Here is a 20,132-nt window from a genome sequence, read left to right as displayed (position 1 = left end):
GTGGAAGACAAGCTGTTGGTCAACTGAGAGGAGAGTATCCTTACTATTCACAATACCACTCCATGAAGATGCAATACTCTCCTAATCTGCATGGCAGGTTGATGTATATCTTAATGTGTTCTAAGTGGCTTATTTAAGTAGAGATGTTATCCTGCAGAACATCTTTTGAAGAACACACCTATATGAGTCTGATTGTCAAACGTCGCAATCTATGAGAGTAGGGTTCTCTCTAGTAAACTCATGAAAGGTCACGGAGTATGACGCATAAGCTCCACCCGCGGGGAGATCCACGGTAGCCACGTATCGGTCAAGGCTTTATGTGAAGCTAGATTCGCAGAAAACTTGCAGTTCAAGGCCCAGTCCACTGTTCAAGTTGCTTACTAGTGTAGCATAGAGTTCTAGGTGGAAGTTCAACTTAACAGTCTCCACTGCAGTACCGGTATATAAATCAATGTTTTGGAACCAAAGGCAAATTTCTGTGTGCCTCTGGGATCTGGTGGGGGATTGCTGGAATTTAGTCTATTTTGGACAGCCCAATAACTATTTCAGAAATTCCTAATAAATCCTAGAGACCCACTTAGCCCATTTGTGCAAGGCAAGGGATACTACTAAAGTTTAGTCCCGTATTGCTAGTTTAGTGGGAGTTGGACCTCCTTATAAGGGAGGTTCTTTCCCCACTTGTACGAGTATGAGAACAAGAGGGATATCCACGCGTGCTCCTCCTCCGCCGCCCGCCTCGCCTCGTCACGACGCGCCGCGGGTTGCGGGAATGAGCCGAGCCGATATCTAAATTTTTGCCACGCACGACGGGTATACGAAAGGTCACGTAGGAATTGAAACGTTTTCTGTAGTGGACACTGAATTCGAACGGCGCGCCTCTTCGGCCGCTGCCTGTTCGCTTCGTCTCCCTTCGTTGCTTCACCTCCTGCCGCAGCATCTTCGCGTCCTTCTCCTGTGCCTATATAAGAGAGGTCGCTCCTCTCTAGAGAGACACACCAGAAGATCCCCTTCCTCTCGCCACAAAGTTCCTGAGCACTACGCTGCTGCTACGATCTTCCCCATCCCGGTTTGCGACGTGCACCGCAGGTCGGGACAGTAGGCCTCCGAAACCGCACCTTTTGAGTTATGTACGGGAAAAGGGTGATAAGGTTTTTGGGGAGCGCTCAGCGCGACTACTGGCTGCTTCATCACGGATGATCCGGTCGCCGACGACTACTTCCCCGACGACGACTTCTTCCCCGACGTCCACGACCTCCTCGACGACATGGCAGGCGAGGACACCGACCCCAAGTCCAGCGCTTCTGCTGCTGCTGTCCCGTACGTGTTCTTGTCTTTCCTGTTAAAGGCTCCGCCACAGTTCCTTGTTCTAATCCTTGTCCTACACATGTTATTCATATATGCTACTTGCTATACTGTCTGCTTTAGATATGATAGGCTACGGTTCATATATGCAGAAGCTATTTTTCTTCTCTCTGTCAGAACGCATGACTTGTTTTATCTCTACAATATTAGTCATGCTTTATCTAGTATTTTTATTAATAAAATCATTCGGTAAATTGCTCATATTTCCAACAGAAGGAAGGTAAATCCACATGCTTCCGGTTTAGTCTGGTTGAAAGAGTTTGCCCTTGCCGCCTAGAGTCGGGGAAGGAAATAAGAGGGTCGTGCGCCTTTTTGAAGTTTGCTACGCAAGACTGTAAAAACGTGGTAACGGGGGAAACGCATAATTGAATTTGAGTTTGCTTAATCGCATCACAAGAAAAGCAAATGTTTCTTTGAAGGGGTTGGGGTGGATGATAAATTTCCAATAGAATGAACAATGGTGATCTCGCTCTGTGCCTCTGTCCCTACTTTTCAACAAGGCATGCCCATTATTGAGCCGGTCAAAGCTTTCTTGAGCCGGAGGGCAGGAACTTACAATCTGGGACTTTGTCTAGACACCTCCGGTCTCCTATAAGATAGACCTCCGCTCCGTTCCCTCTCCCATCCAATCAGTTTCCAAGGTAAACCAAGCGGAGAGACCAAGGTAGACGACGATGGCGGTGTCGGTGGAGCTGCCCAAGGAGTACGGCTACGTGGTGCTCACCGTGGTGGCCTACGCCTTCCTCAACTTCTGGATGAGCTTCCAGGTCGGCGCCGCTCGCAAGAAGTGCGTGTTTCTTCATTGATTTGCCCATTTTTGCTCTGGAGAATTTGATTTTGGAGCTTGATCGACGATCCTGTGCCGCTGCTTGTTGTTCCAGGTACAAGGTGTTCTACCCCACCATGTACGCCATCGAGTCGGAGAACAAGGATGCCAAGCCCTTCAACTGCGTCCAGGTCTGTCCCCATTGCCCTCTCCGTCCGCTGATTTCGAACAAGAGTTAGCTAAATTCCCGTGGACTTGTGTTCTGGCGCTGCAGAGGGGGCACCAGAACTCGATTGAGATGATGCCGCTCTTCTTCGCCACGCTACTGCTCGGTGGCCTGCAGCACCCGGTCATCGCCGCCGTGCTGGGGCTCCTCTACACCGTCGCCAGATTCTTCTACTTCAAGGGCTACGCCACCGGCGTCCGGGAAAGCCGCCACAAGCTTGGGTATGTTTGCTTTTCGGTCAGCGATGATTCAGATGAGGATGGCGTCCAAATCAGATCACCATGTGGACGTGAACAAGCAATAGAGACCCACTTGATTTCCAGCATGTTTTACTACTAGTTTCTTAGGAAATTCTTAGTCCTGGGAATTTTACATGCCATTTGATTTCGTTGATATATGATCCTAGTACTCCCTATGATCTTTTTTAGTCTGCATATGAGTTTTGACCGGAGATGAAGTATCTCTACTGTGACCAAATACGTAGAGAAAATTATCAACATTCACCATGCCAAGTCAATATTGTTAGCTTCATTATAAAATGTAGTTCATAGTATACATATTTGGCATTGTAAATGTTGATATTTTTTAATATAAATTTGGTCAAACTCTACAATGTTTGACTTGACCAAAATCTAAGGCTAGTCATATTGGGGAGTAACTTAGAGTAGTGTCATGCATATGACACTAGTGTTTGTTACTACCTTCATAGTGCAAGGTAACATACAAGTAGTATCATAGATGATAGCATTTATTACATCATAGATTCATTTTGCTTTGGGTTGCGTTATGTTACAGTACCCTATTATGTTACTCGAAACACCTCTCTCCTCGTTAACTCTATACCACATAAGCAAACTTGTTTTGAAATGCGCTATGTTATTTGTTAAGTTACTCTCACTATGACCAGCCTAATACACGAAGTAAAAAAGACAGGAGGAAGTCTTAGTCAACCACACTCAACTCATTAATGCAGTGAGTAGGTCAGAACAAGTTCTCGGCATGGTGCAATTCATATAGGTGAACCTTGGTAGGTACTGTGAAGATTCATTCTTATCTCAAAAGAAAAGGGCGAGATGGAGATCCATTCGCATTGCATCATAAAGTAGGGCCATGAATTTTTTTTGAAACCCTCAAAGTTTATTGCTCATCAAATGAGTTACATCATGTAGTACAACGGACAACAAGAACCAGCGTGGGTCACCATCCCAAATTAAATCTAACTTAAGATCATAAGAAATTTTTGCCCATTGATGGGCATGATAATTGGATGTGCTGGTGCAATCCTACCTAAGCTTATGTCCTATGTCAACCACTCCGGTTTCATGCATGGTAACTAGGAGCAAAGTCGTGAGCTCAGAATTGAGCGAAAATGGTTGACTTGAACCAAATTTGCAGCTTGTGATGCCGAATAACATGACCAAATGACAAATACTAGAAGGATTTCATTCTCTTTTTTGTCCAGTCAGTTCTCATTTTTCGTCGAAGCGGTTCTGATCTTGTCGATTTCCTTTTCTCTTTGGTGAACTCTGCAGGAGTCTCAACTACCCGGCGATATTCGGACTGATCATCTGCACGGCGTCGTTCGGCATCAACCTTGTAATCAGGGAGGCGATCTAAGGTTCCGGACTGATGTGCTTGACTTGATAGGCGTTGTGACTCGAGTCATTTAGACGTGGTGGTCTCTTTTATAGTGTCCAAAAATGTGTGTGCGTCTGTTTTACTCTTCGGAGAATAAGCATGGATGGAGACGGTTTGTAACATCGAGGTTTTAGGTTTTGCAGTACAACTTTTGATTCGGTTTCGTAAATCTCCTTGCTAGTTTCCTTGTGCGACATCTGTGGACCATGTTATGCTCGTTCTTATCTCCGGTCAGTTTTGACGTTGATGTTGTATGCAGGGCCAGCCTAGGCCATGGCAAAAGGTGCGGCGGCCTAGGACCCATTTTAAATAAGGACCCAATACATCGACATTCTTAAATAAATTAAAAAAAATTCATTTGCATAACATAAAATCAACATGGATAGGGGGCATGCCCCCCCCCCCCCCCCCCCGCCCTCCTCAGCTCACTTCATCGGGTTGTATTTATTTAATAGTTATTTATAGTTGAGTATATTATAATCATTATTTGCATCATATAATCATAAATAGATGATGTATTCAGACTTTATTTGTGAACAATTTTTTTATGTTTATGCTTTTATATTGTTCTTGATATACAATATTTATTGTTACAAGTATATATGATACTACTTTGTTAATGCTTATTGCGCCTCAATCGCATCAGGGCCTCCATAATGCTAGGTTCGGTCCCGGTTGTATGCATTTGTTTCTGATACAATTTTAAGCCTCCAGTCTGTGTCAGTTCACAAGAGAAGTACATGGCATGATCACCGTTGGTGTACCCACAAAAGTATACCTCGCCAAGAAACAGCTGTGTTTAACTACTCAGATTATCTCACACATCAAAAGTGTGTATATATGAGGCTGTCCACATAGTTTCTAAATTCCAAAAAGGGAAGTAATTTGCTAGAATCGCTCAGCTAAAATATATGCAATACGGTATCATATCTAATACAAGAAAAAGCATCGATGGGGTATAGCTACTGCCTATTCTCCTCTAGCAGCAGTGAATCTCCTCTGGAATGGGGTTGGCCTTCTGCTTACCACATGCTTGCGCGCCCCTTCGTACAGCAACACGTCGTCTTCATCCTTGGTGAATCCCATCCGGCCTGGCGCTGCCGGACAAGGCTGCCGCGGCCCTCCAGCATCCTTGCACCCATGACGGACGACGACACAAATGCCAACAACGGTGCGGCAGGATAGAGCGGCCGCACGTACAAGGTAGTCATCCTGTATAGGATTTAAATTTTTTATAGAGTTTTCAATAAAACGGCCGAAATATCATCTATTTTATGTAAATTATACTAAACAATCTCTCTTGGGATGAGACGTTCAGGCAGACGTCACGCGTGACGCAGGCCTCCGGTTGACTGGAGCAGAATCTAGCAGCAACGGTCTCCGCATGTGGAAATGATCTTGTCCATTCCAGCTTATCCATCGTCTTCAAACGTCACTATGGATCTCACTAAGGGCCTCTTTGAAGTTTTTTTTTTTTGCAAACAACGGTCAGATCTATCATAAGATTCATCGAAAGTACAAAAAATATCAAACATAATAAAAACTACATTGAGATTCCAAGATGACCGAACAACCACTATTGTCGTCAGAACAAGCCGCTAACACGCTGTTGTCGCTGCTCCCTTACTCGAGCCGACTTGACCTTGTCGATTATAGCTGAAAAGTCTTCATGCACCTACTATAAGGACCAGCGCACTGGAGCCACAATTGTCATTGTTGAACCCTTACATAGATCTGAAACACATGGCTTCAAATCTGGCCACATGACGATAAACTCTAACTTCACCACCCCAAGGAGATGGCAGGACTCTATGCCATAGCTCTGTCGACTACGTCTAAACGGACAAACTCGAAGAAGAAGAGACACATCCGTCCAAGCATCACGCCTGCGAGAACTGAAAAACTCTAACAAACTGCTAACCAGAGTGAAGGCACAGGAATTCCGCTCCCTGCCATCGGCCGCCAGAGCGGCAGACAGAAGGGAGTTTGCGCTAGCCGCCTAAAGTTATGAGAGGAAACAAGAGGGTCGTCGGCCTCTTTGAAATTTGCTAGCAAGACCGTAAAAACGTAGGGACGGCAAACCACATAGTTGAATTTGAGTTTGTTTAATTGCATGACAGGAATAGCAAATGTTTTTTTCAAGAGGTTGAGATGGATGATAAACTTCCAATAGAATGAACAGTGATGATCTCACTAAAATCACTATTTTTCTGAAATTGGTATCAACATTAAATCCAATGCCTCGTCGAAAAGTAGGGACAGAGCGACAAGAACAAAGGTGGGGTAGCCAAGATGGGCTTTTGGGAGGGAATCGGTCAAAGCTTTCTTGGGCCGGAGTGCAGACACCTCCGGTCTCTCCACTCTCCTATAAGATATAGACCTGCGCTCCATTCCCTCTCCCATCCAATCTCAGTTTCCAAGGTAAACCAAGAGGCGAGACCAAGGTAGACGACGATGGCGGTGTCGGTGGAGCTGCCCAAGGAGTACGGCTACGTGGTGCTCACCGTGGTGGCCTACGCCTTCCTCAACTTCTGGATGAGCTTCCAGGTCGGCGCCGCCCGCAAGAAGTACGTGTTTCTTCATCGATTTGCCCATTTTTTCCTATGGAGAATTTGATTCTGGAGCTTGATGACGGTCCTGTGCCGGTGCTTGTTCTTCCAGGTACAAGGTGTTCTACCCCACCATGTACGCCACCGAGTCGGAGAACAAGGACGCCAAGCCCTTCAACTGCGTCCAGGTCCGTCCGCCACCGCCAGATTCCCCGCCGCCCGCCCTCTCCGTCCGCTGATCGATTTCAAGCAAGAGTTGGCTGAATTCTTGTGGATTTGTGTTGTGGGGGTTGCAGAGGGGGCACCAGAACTCGATCGAGATGATGCCGCTCTTCTTCGCCACGCTGCTGCTCGGCGGCCTGCAGCACCCGGTCGTCGCCGCCGCGCTGGGGCTCCTCTACACCGTCGCCAGGTTCTTCTACTTCAAGGGCTACGCCACCGGCGTCCCAGAGAACCGCTACAAGCTTGGGTACGTTTGCTTTTCGCTCAGCGATGATTCAGATGATGATGGCGTTGTGTGGACGTGAAGCAATAGGGATCCACTTGATTTCCAGCATGCTTTACTACTATTCCCTCGGTTCCAAAATATATGACCCAATTTTATACTAACTTAGTATAAAGTTGAGTCATTTATTTTGAAACGGAGGGAGTAGTTTCTTAGGAAATTCTCAGTCCTGGAAATTTTACAGGTCATTTGATTTCATTGATAGTATATGATAGTACTCCCTTCTTAAAGAAATACGTATAAGGCATTGATAATTGGATGTGATGTTGCAATCCTACCTAAGCTTCTGTCCTACTCCTATGTCAACCACTCCGGTTTTATACATGGTAGTAACTACTCCCTCCGTTTGGAAATACTTTTTTTTCAAAAAGAAGCGCTTTATTACTTAAAAGATTTTGTTCGGAAATACTTGTCTTAGAAATGGTTGTATCTAGAACTAAAACAAGTCTAGGTACAACCATTTCTAGGACAAGTATTTCCGAACGGAGGGAGTAGGAGCAAAGTCGTGAGCTATGAATTGAATGTGAAAAATGGTTGACTTGAACCAAATTTGCAGCTTATGATGCCGAATAACGCGTACGTCGATGACACCAAATGATAGCTGCTAGAAGGATTTCATTCCCTTTTTTGTACACTCGGTTCTTATTTTTTGTCAAAGCGGTTTTGATCTTGTCGATTTTCCTTCTCGGTTTGGTGAACTCTGCAGGGGGCTTAACTTCCCGGCGATAATGGGGCTGATCATCTGCACGGCGTCGTTCGGCGTCAACCTTATCATCAGGGAAGCGATCTGAGGCTCCGGACTGATGCCTGACTTGATAGCCGTTGTGACTGGATCACTGGAGTCATTTTGGCGTGGTGGTGATGATGTCTTTTGAAGTGTCAAATGTGTGTGTGCGTTTGTTTCTCTCAGAATAAAGCTAGATGGAGACGGTTTTGCAGTACAGATTTTGATACAGTTTCCGTAAATCTCCTTGCCAATTTCCTTGTGCGACATCTGCGGAGCATGTTATGCTTGTGTTGTTATCTCCGGTGACGTTGATGTTGTTGTGTGCATTCATTTCTGATACAATCTTTAAGCCCCTCCAGCCTGTGTCACTTCACAAGAGAAGTACAAGACATGGTCATCCTTGTGTGCACAACAAGTATACCTCGCCAAGAAACAGCTGTTTTTAACTACTCAGATTAACTCACACATCAGAAGTGTATACATGAGGCTGTCAATATTGTTTCTAAATTCCAAGAAGGGAAGTAATTTGCCAAAATTGCAATTATTTCGTGACTTGTGCTCAGCTAAAATATGCGCAATACGGTATCATATCTGCTAAGTACAAGAAAACGCATCAATGGTGTATAACTACTGCCTATTCTCCTCTAGCGGCAGTGAATCTCCTCTGGGATGGGGTCGCCCTTCTGCTTACCACATGCTTGCGCGCCCCTTCGTACGGCAACACGTCGTCTTCATCCTTGGTGAATCCCCTCCGACCTGTCGCCGCCCTTCTGCTCGATCCATGCTTGCGCTCCCCATCATATGGCGAGACATCGAATTCGACATCCTCATCGCCATCGTCGTTCTTCGCGAATCCCTTCCGGGCTGGTGAGGCCCTTCTGCTCGACACACGCCTGTCTCCCCCCTCGTATGGCAAGGCATTGTCTTCGTCGCCATGGTTCCTACTCTTGCCCGCGAACTCCCTCCGGGCTGGTGACGCCCTTCTGCTCGCTACATGCCTGCGGTCCTCCCCCTTGTATGGCAACCCCTCTTCATCGCCGTCGTCGTCTCCCTGATGAACAGAGTTAAAGCTTCTATCCTTGCCAGCTCCCTTGGTGTTCCTCCACACATCGTATCCGAGCTTATTATCCTGGGTATCGTCTTCGGGGCGGTCATGGCTGCATTTTTTGCACTCCTGGTTCCGCCGGAAGTTAACAAAATCACATCTGTAAGGGAGGTAATTTATCATTAGTTTGTTATAAGCAGGGAAGAGTCACAAAGAGGACGTGGATAGCACATACGAGGGGCATTCCCACTCTCCAGGGTTGAGCTGCCTCTTTGGCCGTTGTCCTTCACATTTAAAACACATCTTATTGCGAGAGAAGTTCATAAAAGCGCACCTGAAAGCTCAAACAAGTGAGTATGGACAAAGGAGCGCTGCTGAAACATTAGGGAAAAATGTATACGAGATCAGATAATTACCCTGGACAGATCCAATCTCCCATTTTCATTTCACTGGTGGCTGCTTCTATCTTCTTTGGTCCATCTACTTTGCATTCGAGACACTGACGATTTCGAGCAAAATTTAAGAAGTTGCAGCTGGCAAAATTACAGAGAAGTCCATTAACAAGACATAATCAGCAGCCAACAGTATATCATCCCTCCACATGTGCAAGAAAATAATATATGAAATCAGTGCAGCAAACAAGAGAGGCCACTGATTAACGCCAGCTTTTCGCACAATCATGAACTTTTAGTCTTGTAAAAAATCAACCCCGGCCAATGCATACCCCATAAGAGGTGCTTCTGCGATCCACCAAAACAAAATCTGCACAGATTCTGAACCTAGCGAGAGAGCTGAGCACCGGTTAGTTGGCTACCTGCTACCAAGGTTGTTTCCTTCTATTAAAAAATACAGCAAGCAAGGTTCAACAAAGTGCTAGGCTTGCTGTCACCTAGCATCTAGCCCACTTAAGCTATGCCTAGGCGGTCGTCAGCATGAACAGCAGCTTCTTCCTGGAGAGCTCATAGGGAGAAATCTGACGGTGTGGAAGGCCAAATAAAAAGGAAAAAGAAAGAAAAGAAGGGCCGCCACCATATACAGCAAGCATGACTGCATGAGCAATAGCGGCGACAACGAACCGCCAGCGACCAACTGCCACACTTCCTCGTCTCACCAGAGCCTCTGGGTGTTCTCTCTCCCCACACTGGCTACTCCCTCCCCATAATTCCTCGCCGGTGAGGTCGATTCCTTGCCAGAAAACCTCACTGGCTGCCTAGAGCCCTGCTCTTGCCCTAGGTTACACGTTTGGTTGTCGCTTAGCGCCTAAGAGGTGCCTTTCTGAACAATGCCACCAAGGGCTAGTCCTGGCTGGTGCAAATCAACCATTTAACTCAACATTCACTTCAAAACCTAAGATTTTTTATTGAACACAGAAGCATTTTACACTACATAACATATCCAGGAAAATGTAACAAACCTGGCATCCCAGCCTGTTTGGATGCACACATCAAGAAAAAATATAAACCGGCCTATTAGGTACAACTAATTTTAACTAAAACCGACTGACCTTGCTCTGGGATCCCTCCCAAACTTTTATCAGATAGTATGTGGATTTCTAGGAAGTCAGAAGTCCTATTACAACATAACATATCGCTTTGCAAACAGGTATTCCAAGCTCTTAAGCAATAATAGATACATCTAGATTTGGTTCAAATATCCATGCGAAGAGTATCACTGGAGATGCAAGTAGACTTGGCTGTACAGCAAATTATATCATGCTACAGACAATCAATCCAAAATCTAGTACTCCTCTGATCCATATTACTTGTCGCTGAAACAGATGTATGACGTATTTCAGTGTTAGATACACCCATTTGAGCGACAAGTAATATGGATCGGAGGGAGTATTCATGTTTTCCTCACATAGAAAAGGTTACAATGACATTGTAAGCCATTGGATAAAGTACATAAGAATACATTGTAATTGGGCAAAGTTAAGCGCTGAAAGTACAAATACTGGATCAGATGGAAAAGCAGTCATAAGAAAAGCACAAACTGTCTTGTGTTTAGTGGTAAATGAGGATATAAACCACTACCATGAAATGGATTTTTTTGATAAATTAGTTTAATATCATCCAACTGGTATTAAGAAAGTACCATACCTAATTACAGCCCTAGAGATGGCCTTATGTAATGTGAATGAAGTAGTAACATATTTTTTCAAAAGAAGTAGTAACATCTGTCCAAAGAAAAAACTGGTGCTAGTGATGGTACTGGACCCTAGGTTGCATGAGTTGAGAAAATCACTGATCATAATACATGATGCTCTCATATGAGCATTGCAGTAACAAAATCATCCAACTTAGCAATCTCACAGGGCAACATAAAGAAAATCAAACCCGAGGTTCATAAAAAAGAAGGTAGAGCAGCATAAGCTGCATAACAGTCGATTAATTTAGAGATTAACGGACTTACTTCGAGCAAAGCCAGTCACCCTTCTTCATTTCAGTCACAGCCGTTTCTCTACCCTTTCCAGCTGATACCCTAGATGATTGTTTGCCCTTGTCAGGTTTGGTTGATGAATCCTGCTTGCTATAAGTGTGAATTACAGGTTTAGGAAGAGATGGATCAATTGTTGTGTCACAAAGCATAGTCAGATCTGAGAGAAGCTTCCTTGCAGATTCTTGCACACCCCCACCAACAGAATTTTCTCCAGATAGGGTGGCTGGATCTATTGCATAAGTTAGCAGTATGCGCACAACATCAACGGTACGAGCTGCTTCCTCAGCTTTTGGAATGACATAAGCCTTATCACAAGATCCACGTAATTTGCAAACACTGCATGCCTGTATCAAAGATCAAAGTCTTAAGACCCTTTTTCTGATATCAAACTGTGAGTAAAGAAAGGAGCCTGCTATATGTAAAGAAAATCAACAGCGTATATGTAAAGAAAATCAACAACCCATTTTAACAGGAAACACATACTGAAGAAAGAACACACCAACTTACATCTCCTTCGTCAACCTGCACAAATTCTCTCAGCCTTTTTGCAGAACTGACAGCCTTTCGGAAGATATTAGGACAACCACACTCGACAATAGCTTGAATATCCTTCTTGGGAAGAGAGCTGTGATAATAACGCAGTCAAATTAAATTCCAGTCAAGCAAGAAACATAAAAGTAGTTACAAAGTTAGTAGGCACAATCAGTTCAAAGATTCAGTTACTGGTCACAGAATCACTATTAAATTGCTGACAACCATGACCCCAACATGAATTGGAATATAACTTCTCTGGATAATATTTAATCATTACAGCAAGGTTCGCATGTCCAGTATCAGACTTAGGACAGTGTGGTCGGACACATTTTTATATCAGTTCACTGTCTACAATTCTACCATGTTTGTTTTGTGTCACTCTGCGAGTAATTGTTGAAGCCATGATAGGAATGTCAATTATGCCAATTGTGTGGTTACTAGACCATATAATGCATAAAAAACAGATAATAAATAAACATCATTAATATTATTATTTTTATTCTTTCTTCTATTTATTTTTTATTCCAGACCTCCAAATCTGAATGCCTTTTACCTAGTACTTACAATCCAATTTGAATTGAGAGATGGAACACAACCAAACACACTAGGTCTGGGAGTATGGATGATTCTACCACAGGCTTTCACAAGAGCACAACTAGGATCGCGGCTTCAGTAAAATCCTACCAGGTACAAAGTACAACTCAGGGCTCAATTTAAGTCATATTGGTGTGGTGTCTGTGGGATAGCAGGATCATAGAATCCTACAGCTAGGATCACGACTTCAACAATTGTTTATCAAACAACAAATAGCGGCAGTAATGATTTAGCTGATGCTCCATGGCTGTCATCATTGGAAGTGATTTTTCTATTAAGACCGAGCTAGAAGACAACTATGTATCTCGCGGCTGCGAACCTGAGAAGATCGAAGCGCTCGCGCGCGAAGTTGAGGCACGCGTTCTTCACCCTGTTCTGGTCCCTGAAGGGGTAGTCGGGCTTGCCCACGGCATCCGCCGCCACCTCCTCGCCCACGGGGGCGCCGGAGGCGAGAGGGGGCCGCACGAAGTACCCCTTTGCCCGCAGCTTCTCGAGGAAGTCGGCCCACTCCGGCCACGGGTGGCCCTCGGAGACCGCGGCGACGGCGGAGTAGGCGGCATCCACGGGCGCGGGGGCGGCTGCCGTGGCGGCGGCGACGGCGGAGTAGGCGGCATCCACTGGTGCGGGGGCGGCTGCTGTTGCGGCGGCGGCGGAGCAGAAGCGTGCGGAGAGGAGTGGCACCGGGAGGCGGCGGGAGGCGGGCGGCGGGAGGAGGGGGGAGGAGGCGAGGCGGTAGAAGCGCCGGATGGAGGAGCTCACGGCGGTGGTCAGGAGCTTGGAGGAGGCCATGGCGGATGGGGCTGTGCGGGATTGCTCAGGTGAGCATGGAGGCGGGGCTGGGCAAGAGCAGGCAGAGAGGGGGGAATGGATGGATAGAAGAAGGATTAGGGTTTAGAGGGTTTTGGAACGAGATGGGCTGGGACTGACAAATGCAATAGTACCTTGCTCCTTTGTTTCAGTAGTTGATGATGGTATAGTGCTTCTCTTCTCTCTTTTTTTGCAGGACATAGTACTCCTCGATGACACCTTCTGTGAGATGTACCATCTTTTATGGGCTGTTCTGATATCCTCCAACTTAAACTTCACGAAATCTTTTCCAAAAACCAACACAAACGCCACATCTCCAAGAAACTAAGATTCTCTAAACCATCATGCGTTGTAGTGTATTTTTTCGGGGATTTGATTATTTGCCACCTCTTTCTTTGGACTTTGATAATTTGACACCCGTTACTTTGTAATTGATCTAGTGACACTCTTTTGTTTGGACTTTGATTTTTTGCCACTTTTCAACACAAAAACAACTTTGTAAATAATACACAACATAAGTGAATAAAATAAAGGACTATTATGCCCTTATACCTGTTTGACCCAAACATAAGGATGAACTCGTGCTCCACTCCTCTCTCCCGCACCTTTGTACTGCTCCTCGCTGGCCCTTGCCTTGCTGCTCCTCGTCGGCCTTGCTGCCTTGCTGACGCTGCCCCCTCTTGCACCTCACACCCCGCCACCACTGTCCCAACTAGTACAGTCTCTCCTTCCCCTGTTGCTCCTCGTCAATTTTTGGTCAAAATTTGCTCAGACTAGTTACCGTTGAACCGTTGATCCGAATTGGATGAAACTTTCCCAGATTAGTCATGCATATATGAACAATTATTCTGTAATTTTTTGAAATTATTCTGACAACTTTCAAATTTTGGTAAAATTTTGGTCAAACTAGTTAAACTGTAATTGAAATGCATGGAACCGTTGATCCAAATTCTATGAAACTTTCTCAGATTAGGCGCACTTCTATGTTTGTTTTTATGGATTTTTTTTCATTTTTTTGGGTGGTTCGAAAAAAAGTCAAAATTTTGGCAGCAATCTGGCTCAATTTGGACAACATTTTGACTGTTTTTTGGCTTTTCAACAAATTTGTGCACAAAATATCCAAATTCAAACATATATTTCCAGATGGACATATTCATATGCCATGACGCAATATGAAGAGAACATAGCAATATAAAGCATTTAATATGTCCATACATCATATCCATATCTCATCTACCTCAAGGCAATAGTTGCTGCCACGATTACAACCAAAAGTATAAGGCAATAGTTGCTGCCACGTTACAACCAAAAGCATAAGGCAATAGTTGCTGCCATAGATATTACAACCAAAAGCATAGAGAAGATCGAACACAACACTAGTACTTCCTTCTCTTCGGGGTCAACTTTCTAGCTTTTGAGCTTGTGACCATGTCATATGCAATCATGGTGTCCTCCACGGTTGAGGTAGGTTGCTGCGACGCCTCGTCAGCCAATGCCATAACCAACATCCTTCTTGTCACATGATTGGGACTGCCTTGAAGACTATGAGGCATAGTGATCATGTGCCTATTGGGAGTGACAACAACTTCAAGTTGTGGTGCTACATGTGTTGTCTCATCAGCCAACGTCGTAGCCAACATCCTGCATGTATTGAGAAATGTGAGAATTGCAAGGAAAAATAGATATTACTATAGTATGTGGATGTGTTACCTTCTTGTCACTAGAATGGGCTGCCTTGAAGACTTTGTGGCATAGTGATCATGTGCCTATTGGGAGTGACAACAACTTCAGGTTGTTAGGCTGCCACTTCAGGTTCCGGTGCCGAGGCATCATCATCAGCTGGATATCTTAGTGCTCTCTTCTTTCTTTTCCTGCACATAAACAAGTTAGTACACAGTAAAATAAGTGATGAAATAAACATTGATCATTACAAATGATGAAATAAACATTGATCATTACATGTACCTTGGCCTTGGTCCATTCAACGGACAGATGGACTGCATGTGGCCTAAAATGTGGCATCTTTTGCATCTATTCTTGATGCCTAGTGATAACCCACAAGTATAGGAGATGTTTGTAGCCTTCTTTGATAAATAAGAGTGTTGAACCCAATGAAGAGCTAAAGGCAAACAAATATTCCCTCAAGTTCTATCGACCACCAATACAACTCTACGCACACTTGACACTTGCTTTACCTAAAACAAGTATGAAACTATTTTGTAAGAATAAAACTACGAGTACTTTGCGACAATAAAACTACGAATAAATTGCAAGGCAATAAAAGTGGATAGCTTTTGTCAACAAGAAAGTCATTTGTCCCTAGGCAATCGATAACAAGTACTGGTAATCGTTCTTGTAATTTTATACGAGGGCGAGGCATGAGCTAACATACTTTCTCTACTAGGATCATATGCACTTATGATTGGAACTCTACCAAGCATCCGCAACTGCTAAAGATCATTAAGGTCGTGAAACCCAATCATAGTATTAAGTATCACGTCCTCTTTACTCCCATACGCAACAACCAACTTACTAGGGTATGTGCTTCTGTCACTCACGCCACCCACCATAAGCGAATCATGAACATATTGCAACAACCTACAGCGGGGATCCCTCCGTTTGCGCGACACGGAGGGCACCATAGGACGGCACTATAAATAAAATATACAATCATACCAACCAAGATCACGATTAGCCCACTGATGACCCACAAGTATAGGGGATCTATCGTAGTCCTTTCGATAAGTAAGAGTGTCGAACCCAACGAGGAGCAGAAGGAAATGATAAGCGGTTTTCAGCAAGGTATTCTCTGCAAGCGATGAAACAATAGGTAACAGATAGTTTTGTGATAGGATAATTTGTAACGAGTAACAAGTAACAAAAGTAAATAAAGTGCAGCAAGGTGGCCCAATCCTTTTTGTAGCAAAGGACAAGCCTGGACAAACTCTTATATGATGTAAAGCGCTCCCGAGGACACATGGGAATATCGTCAAGCTAGGTTTCATCACGTTCATATGATTCACGTTATGTACTTTGATAATTTGGTATGTAGGTGGACCGGTGCTTGGGTGTTGTCCTTACTTGGAAAAACATCCCACTTATGATTAACCTCTATTGCAAGCATCCGCAACTACAACAAAAGTATTAAGGTAAACCTAACCATAGCATGAAACATATGGATCCAAATCAGCCCCTTACGAAGCAACACATAAACTAGGGTTTAAACTTCTGTCACTCTAGCAACCCATCATCTACTTATTACTTCCCAATGCCTTCCTCTAGGCCCAAATAATGGTGAAGTGTCATGTAGTCGACGTTCACATAACACCACTAGAGGAGAGACAACATACATCTCATCAAAATATCGAACGAATACCAAATTCACATGACTACTAATAGCAAGACTTCTCCCATGTCCTCAGGAACAAATGTAACTACTCACAAAGCATATTCATGTTCATAATCAGAGGGGTATTAATATGCATATAGGATCTGAACATATGATCTTCCACCAAATAAACCAACTAGCATCAACTACAAGGAGTAATTAACACTACTAGCAACCCACGGGTACCAATCCCGGGCTTAGAGACAAGAATTGGATATAAGAGATGAACTAGGGTTTTGAGAGGAGATGGTGCTAGTGAAGATGTTGATGGAGATTGCCCTCTCCCGATGAGAGGAGCGTTGGTGATGACGATGGTGATGATTCCCCCCTCCCGGAGGGAAGTTTCCCTGGTAGATTAGCTCCGCCAGAGCCCTAGATTGGTTCCGCCTCGTGGCGGTGGAGTCTCGTCCGGAAAGATGGCTTATGATTTTTTTCTCATCGAAAGACTCCATATAGCAAAAGATGGCCATCGGAGGGCCACCAGAGGGCCCCCGAGGTAGGGGGCGCGCCCCCCACCCTCATGGGCAGGGTGTGGCCCCCCTGGTGAACTTCTTGTGCTCAATATTTATTATATATTCTGAAAATGTCTTCCGTGAAGTTTCAGGACTTTTGGAGCTGTGCAGAATAGGTCTCTAATATTTGCTCCTTTTCCAGCCCAGAATCCCAGCTGTCGGCATTCTCCCTCTTTATGTAAACCTTGTAAAATAAGAGAGAATAGGCATAAGTATTGTGACATAATGTGTAATAACAGCCTATAATGCAATAAATATCGATATAAAAGCATGATGCAAAATGGACGTATCAACTCCCCCAAGCTTAGACCTCGCTTGTCCTCAAGCGAAAGCCGAAATCAAAAAATATGTCCACATGTTTAGAGATAGAGGTGTCGATAAAAATAAAATACGGACATGAGAGCATCATGATCATTCTTAGAACAACAACTTATATAATTCTTGTCATATGATCTCTTATGCTAAAGTAACAATTCAATCACAATTTCAAGTATGAATCGTAAACTTCATTGAAAACTAACAAACTATAGTCTCAGTCATTGGAGCAATTGCAATTTATCATAACATAGGAAAGAGTCAATATAAGAGCTTTTCAGCAAGTCCACATACTCAACTATCATATAGTCTTTCACAATTGCTAACACTCACACAATACTTATGGGTATGGAGTTTTAATCGGACACAGAGAAAGATAGGGGCTTATAGTTTTGCCTCCCAATGTTTTACCTCAAGGGTAATGTCAACAATAATAGTTCATGAAAACTCACATCCAGTTAGCCATATATACTAGGATCTTTCCAACATGTTGTGCTTGCCAAAAGATAAAATGTAAAAAGGAAGGGTGAAGATCACCATGACTCTTATGTAAGGCAGGAGATAAAAGTAAAAGCTAGGCCCTTCGCAGAGGGAAGCAGAGGTTGTCATGCGCTTTTATGGTTGGATGCACAAAATCTTAATGCGACAGAACGTCACTTTATATTGCCAGTTGTGATATGGAACTTTATTATGCAGTATGTCGCTTTTATTTCTTCCATATCACACGATCGTATAAAGCTTATTTTCTCCCACACTAATAAGTCATACATATTTAGAGAGCAATTTTTATTGCTTGCACCGATGACAACTTACTTGGAGGATCTTACTCAATCCATAGGTAGGTATGGTGGACTCTCATGGCAAAACTGGTTTAAGGGTGTTTGGAAGCACAAGTAGTATCTCTACTTGGTGCGATGAATTTGGCTAGCATGAGGGGGAAAGGCAAGCTCAATCATGTTGGATGATCCATGACAATATAATTTATCTCAGATGTAAGAAAACATAACCCAATATGTTGTCTTCCTTGTCCAACGTCAATTCTTTAGCATGTCATATTTTAATGAGTGCTCACAATCATAAAAGATGTCCAAGATAGTATATTTATATGTGAAGACCTCTCTTTCTTTATTACTTCCTATTAACTGCAACGATGACCAAAACTATGTTTGTCAACTCTCAACAGCTTTTATTCATCATACTCTTTCTATGTGAGCTCATTACTCTCCATAAGATCCATATGATCTCTTTTATTTCCTTTTTATTCTTTCTCTTTTCTTTTATTCACTCAAGATCAAGGCAAAATAATCAAGCCCTTGACTCAACACTAATCTTTATTATATAGCTCACGTACTCGATTACATAGAAGGATCATAAAGCAAAACTCACAACTAGATCATACTAAAAGCTTTATACTACTAGATCAAGATATTACCAAAAGGATCGAACTAAGAAAAAGGTAAAGATAAAAGTGATTGTGATACGATACCGGGGCACTCCCCCAAGCTTGGCAGTTGCCAAGGGGAGTGCCCATACCAGATACTCAATTCTTCTTTGTTGGTGAAGAAGGTGATGGTTTTGTTGATGGCGTAGGCTTGTCGTCCTTCTTCCAAGGCATAGGCTCACCATCATAGAAGGATGATCGAGTCTCCTGAAACCTCAAATCTATAGCCAAACTCATCCTCTTGAATCTATATTCATACCCACAATTTTGATTTTGCAGGTCATAGATCTGGGCTTGGAGGTGCTCGATTTTCTCATGAAGCTTGAAGATGGCCTCCCCAATGTCCTTGACGTCTAGCTTGTGGTTGTTGGTGAACTCTGTGATCATAATGTGATTGGAATCGAGTCCACGCTCCACCATCTCCTGACACTTGAAAACTTCTTGCTCCAATGCCTCGAGCCTTGCCTCCGTGCTTCCAGTCTTCCTTGGTCCCTCAACATCGTGGATGTGCAACAACCCTCACGCATCTCAATGGTTTGAGGGTGTTGCAGCACCTCCGCGAGGTAGGGGTTGATGACCTTCTTGAAGAGCTGGTCCTTGGGGGCACTTGAAGACGACATGACGACCTGGATCTGTCAGAAAAACAGCTCAAAACAAAGACAGGAGATTTTTGCGTGATACGGGAGTCAAAACCTCCGGGAGATTATATAATGAATTTTTACCGACCAAAATACGTGTCATGTAAGAAAACGGAGTCCGGAGAGCACACGAGGTGCCCACGAGGTAGGGGGGCGCGCCCTCCACCCTCGTGGAGGCCTCGTGTCCTTCCCGGACTACTTCTTATTTTTTCTATTTTTCTAAATATTCCAAAACGGAAGAAAATTGCCATTAGAACTGTTTTGGAGTCGGTTTACTTACCGTACCACATACCTATTCCTTTTCGGAGTCTGAAACGTTCCGGAAAGTGTCCCTTATGTATTCCTCCGGGGTTACAGTTTCAATAACATTGGTTTCAACATTTATAGGATTACCTGAGATATAGTGTTTAATTCTTTGACCGTTCACCACCTTCGTATTTGTGCCTTCGAAGTTGTTGATTTTTATGGCACCGGAGTGATAGACCTCCTCGATAACGCAAGGACCTTCCCATTTAGAGAGAAGTTTTCCTGCAAAAAATCTTAAACGAGAGTTGTATAATAACACATAATCACCTACATTAAACTCAGGCTTTTGTATTCTTTTGTCATGCCATCTTTTAACTTTTTCTTTAAATAATTTGGCATT

The 20,132-nt window shown here is 43.9% G+C and overlaps 3 protein-coding genes across 4 annotated transcripts; 2 read left to right on the top strand and 1 right to left on the bottom strand.

Moving 5' to 3' along the window:
• Positions 1 to 1,931: 1,931 nt before the first annotated feature.
• Positions 1,932 to 4,155, top strand: LOC125530576 (uncharacterized). 2 transcript variants are annotated; one of them, XM_048694956.2, is made up of 4 exons: positions 1,940 to 2,149; positions 2,244 to 2,319; positions 2,403 to 2,575; positions 3,887 to 4,155. In XM_048694956.2, the coding sequence occupies exons 1-4, from the start codon at positions 2,037 to 2,039 to the stop codon at positions 3,969 to 3,971; spliced, it is 447 nt and encodes a 148-aa protein (XP_048550913.1). In that variant the 5' UTR covers positions 1,940 to 2,036; the 3' UTR covers positions 3,972 to 4,155. The 2 variants fall into 2 exon arrangements, with proteins under 2 accessions (XP_048550912.2, XP_048550913.1); XM_048694955.2 differs by lacking the exon at positions 3,887 to 4,155 and having other exon boundaries at positions 1,932 to 2,149; positions 2,403 to 2,985.
• Positions 4,156 to 6,283: 2,128 nt separating this feature from the next.
• On the top strand, positions 6,284 to 8,020 carry LOC125530575 (uncharacterized). The gene is made up of 4 exons (XM_048694954.2): positions 6,284 to 6,559; positions 6,654 to 6,729; positions 6,838 to 7,010; positions 7,753 to 8,020. The coding sequence occupies exons 1-4, from the start codon at positions 6,447 to 6,449 to the stop codon at positions 7,835 to 7,837; spliced, it is 447 nt and encodes a 148-aa protein (XP_048550911.1). The 5' UTR covers positions 6,284 to 6,446; the 3' UTR covers positions 7,838 to 8,020.
• Positions 8,021 to 8,191: 171 nt separating this feature from the next.
• LOC125530578 (uncharacterized) lies at positions 8,192 to 13,318 on the bottom strand. The gene is made up of 6 exons (XM_087517592.1): positions 12,705 to 13,318; positions 11,765 to 11,882; positions 11,231 to 11,601; positions 9,235 to 9,351; positions 9,054 to 9,152; positions 8,192 to 8,978 (listed from the first exon to the last, which is right to left on the bottom strand). Exons 1-6 carry the CDS (start codon positions 13,172 to 13,174, stop codon positions 8,408 to 8,410), a joined length of 1,746 nt encoding a protein of 581 aa, XP_087373718.1. The 5' UTR covers positions 13,175 to 13,318; the 3' UTR covers positions 8,192 to 8,407.
• Between the last annotated feature and the right edge of the window lie 6,814 nt (positions 13,319 to 20,132).

The sequence above is a fragment of the Triticum urartu genome, chromosome 4A (assembly GCF_056163025.1).
Source record: "Triticum urartu cultivar PI428250 chromosome 4A, HENAU_Tu73, whole genome shotgun sequence".
NCBI lineage: Eukaryota > Viridiplantae > Streptophyta > Magnoliopsida > Poales > Poaceae > Triticum > Triticum urartu.
The sequence above is the reverse complement of the archived record's forward strand: the minus strand, read 5'-3'. Positions and strand labels throughout refer to the sequence as shown.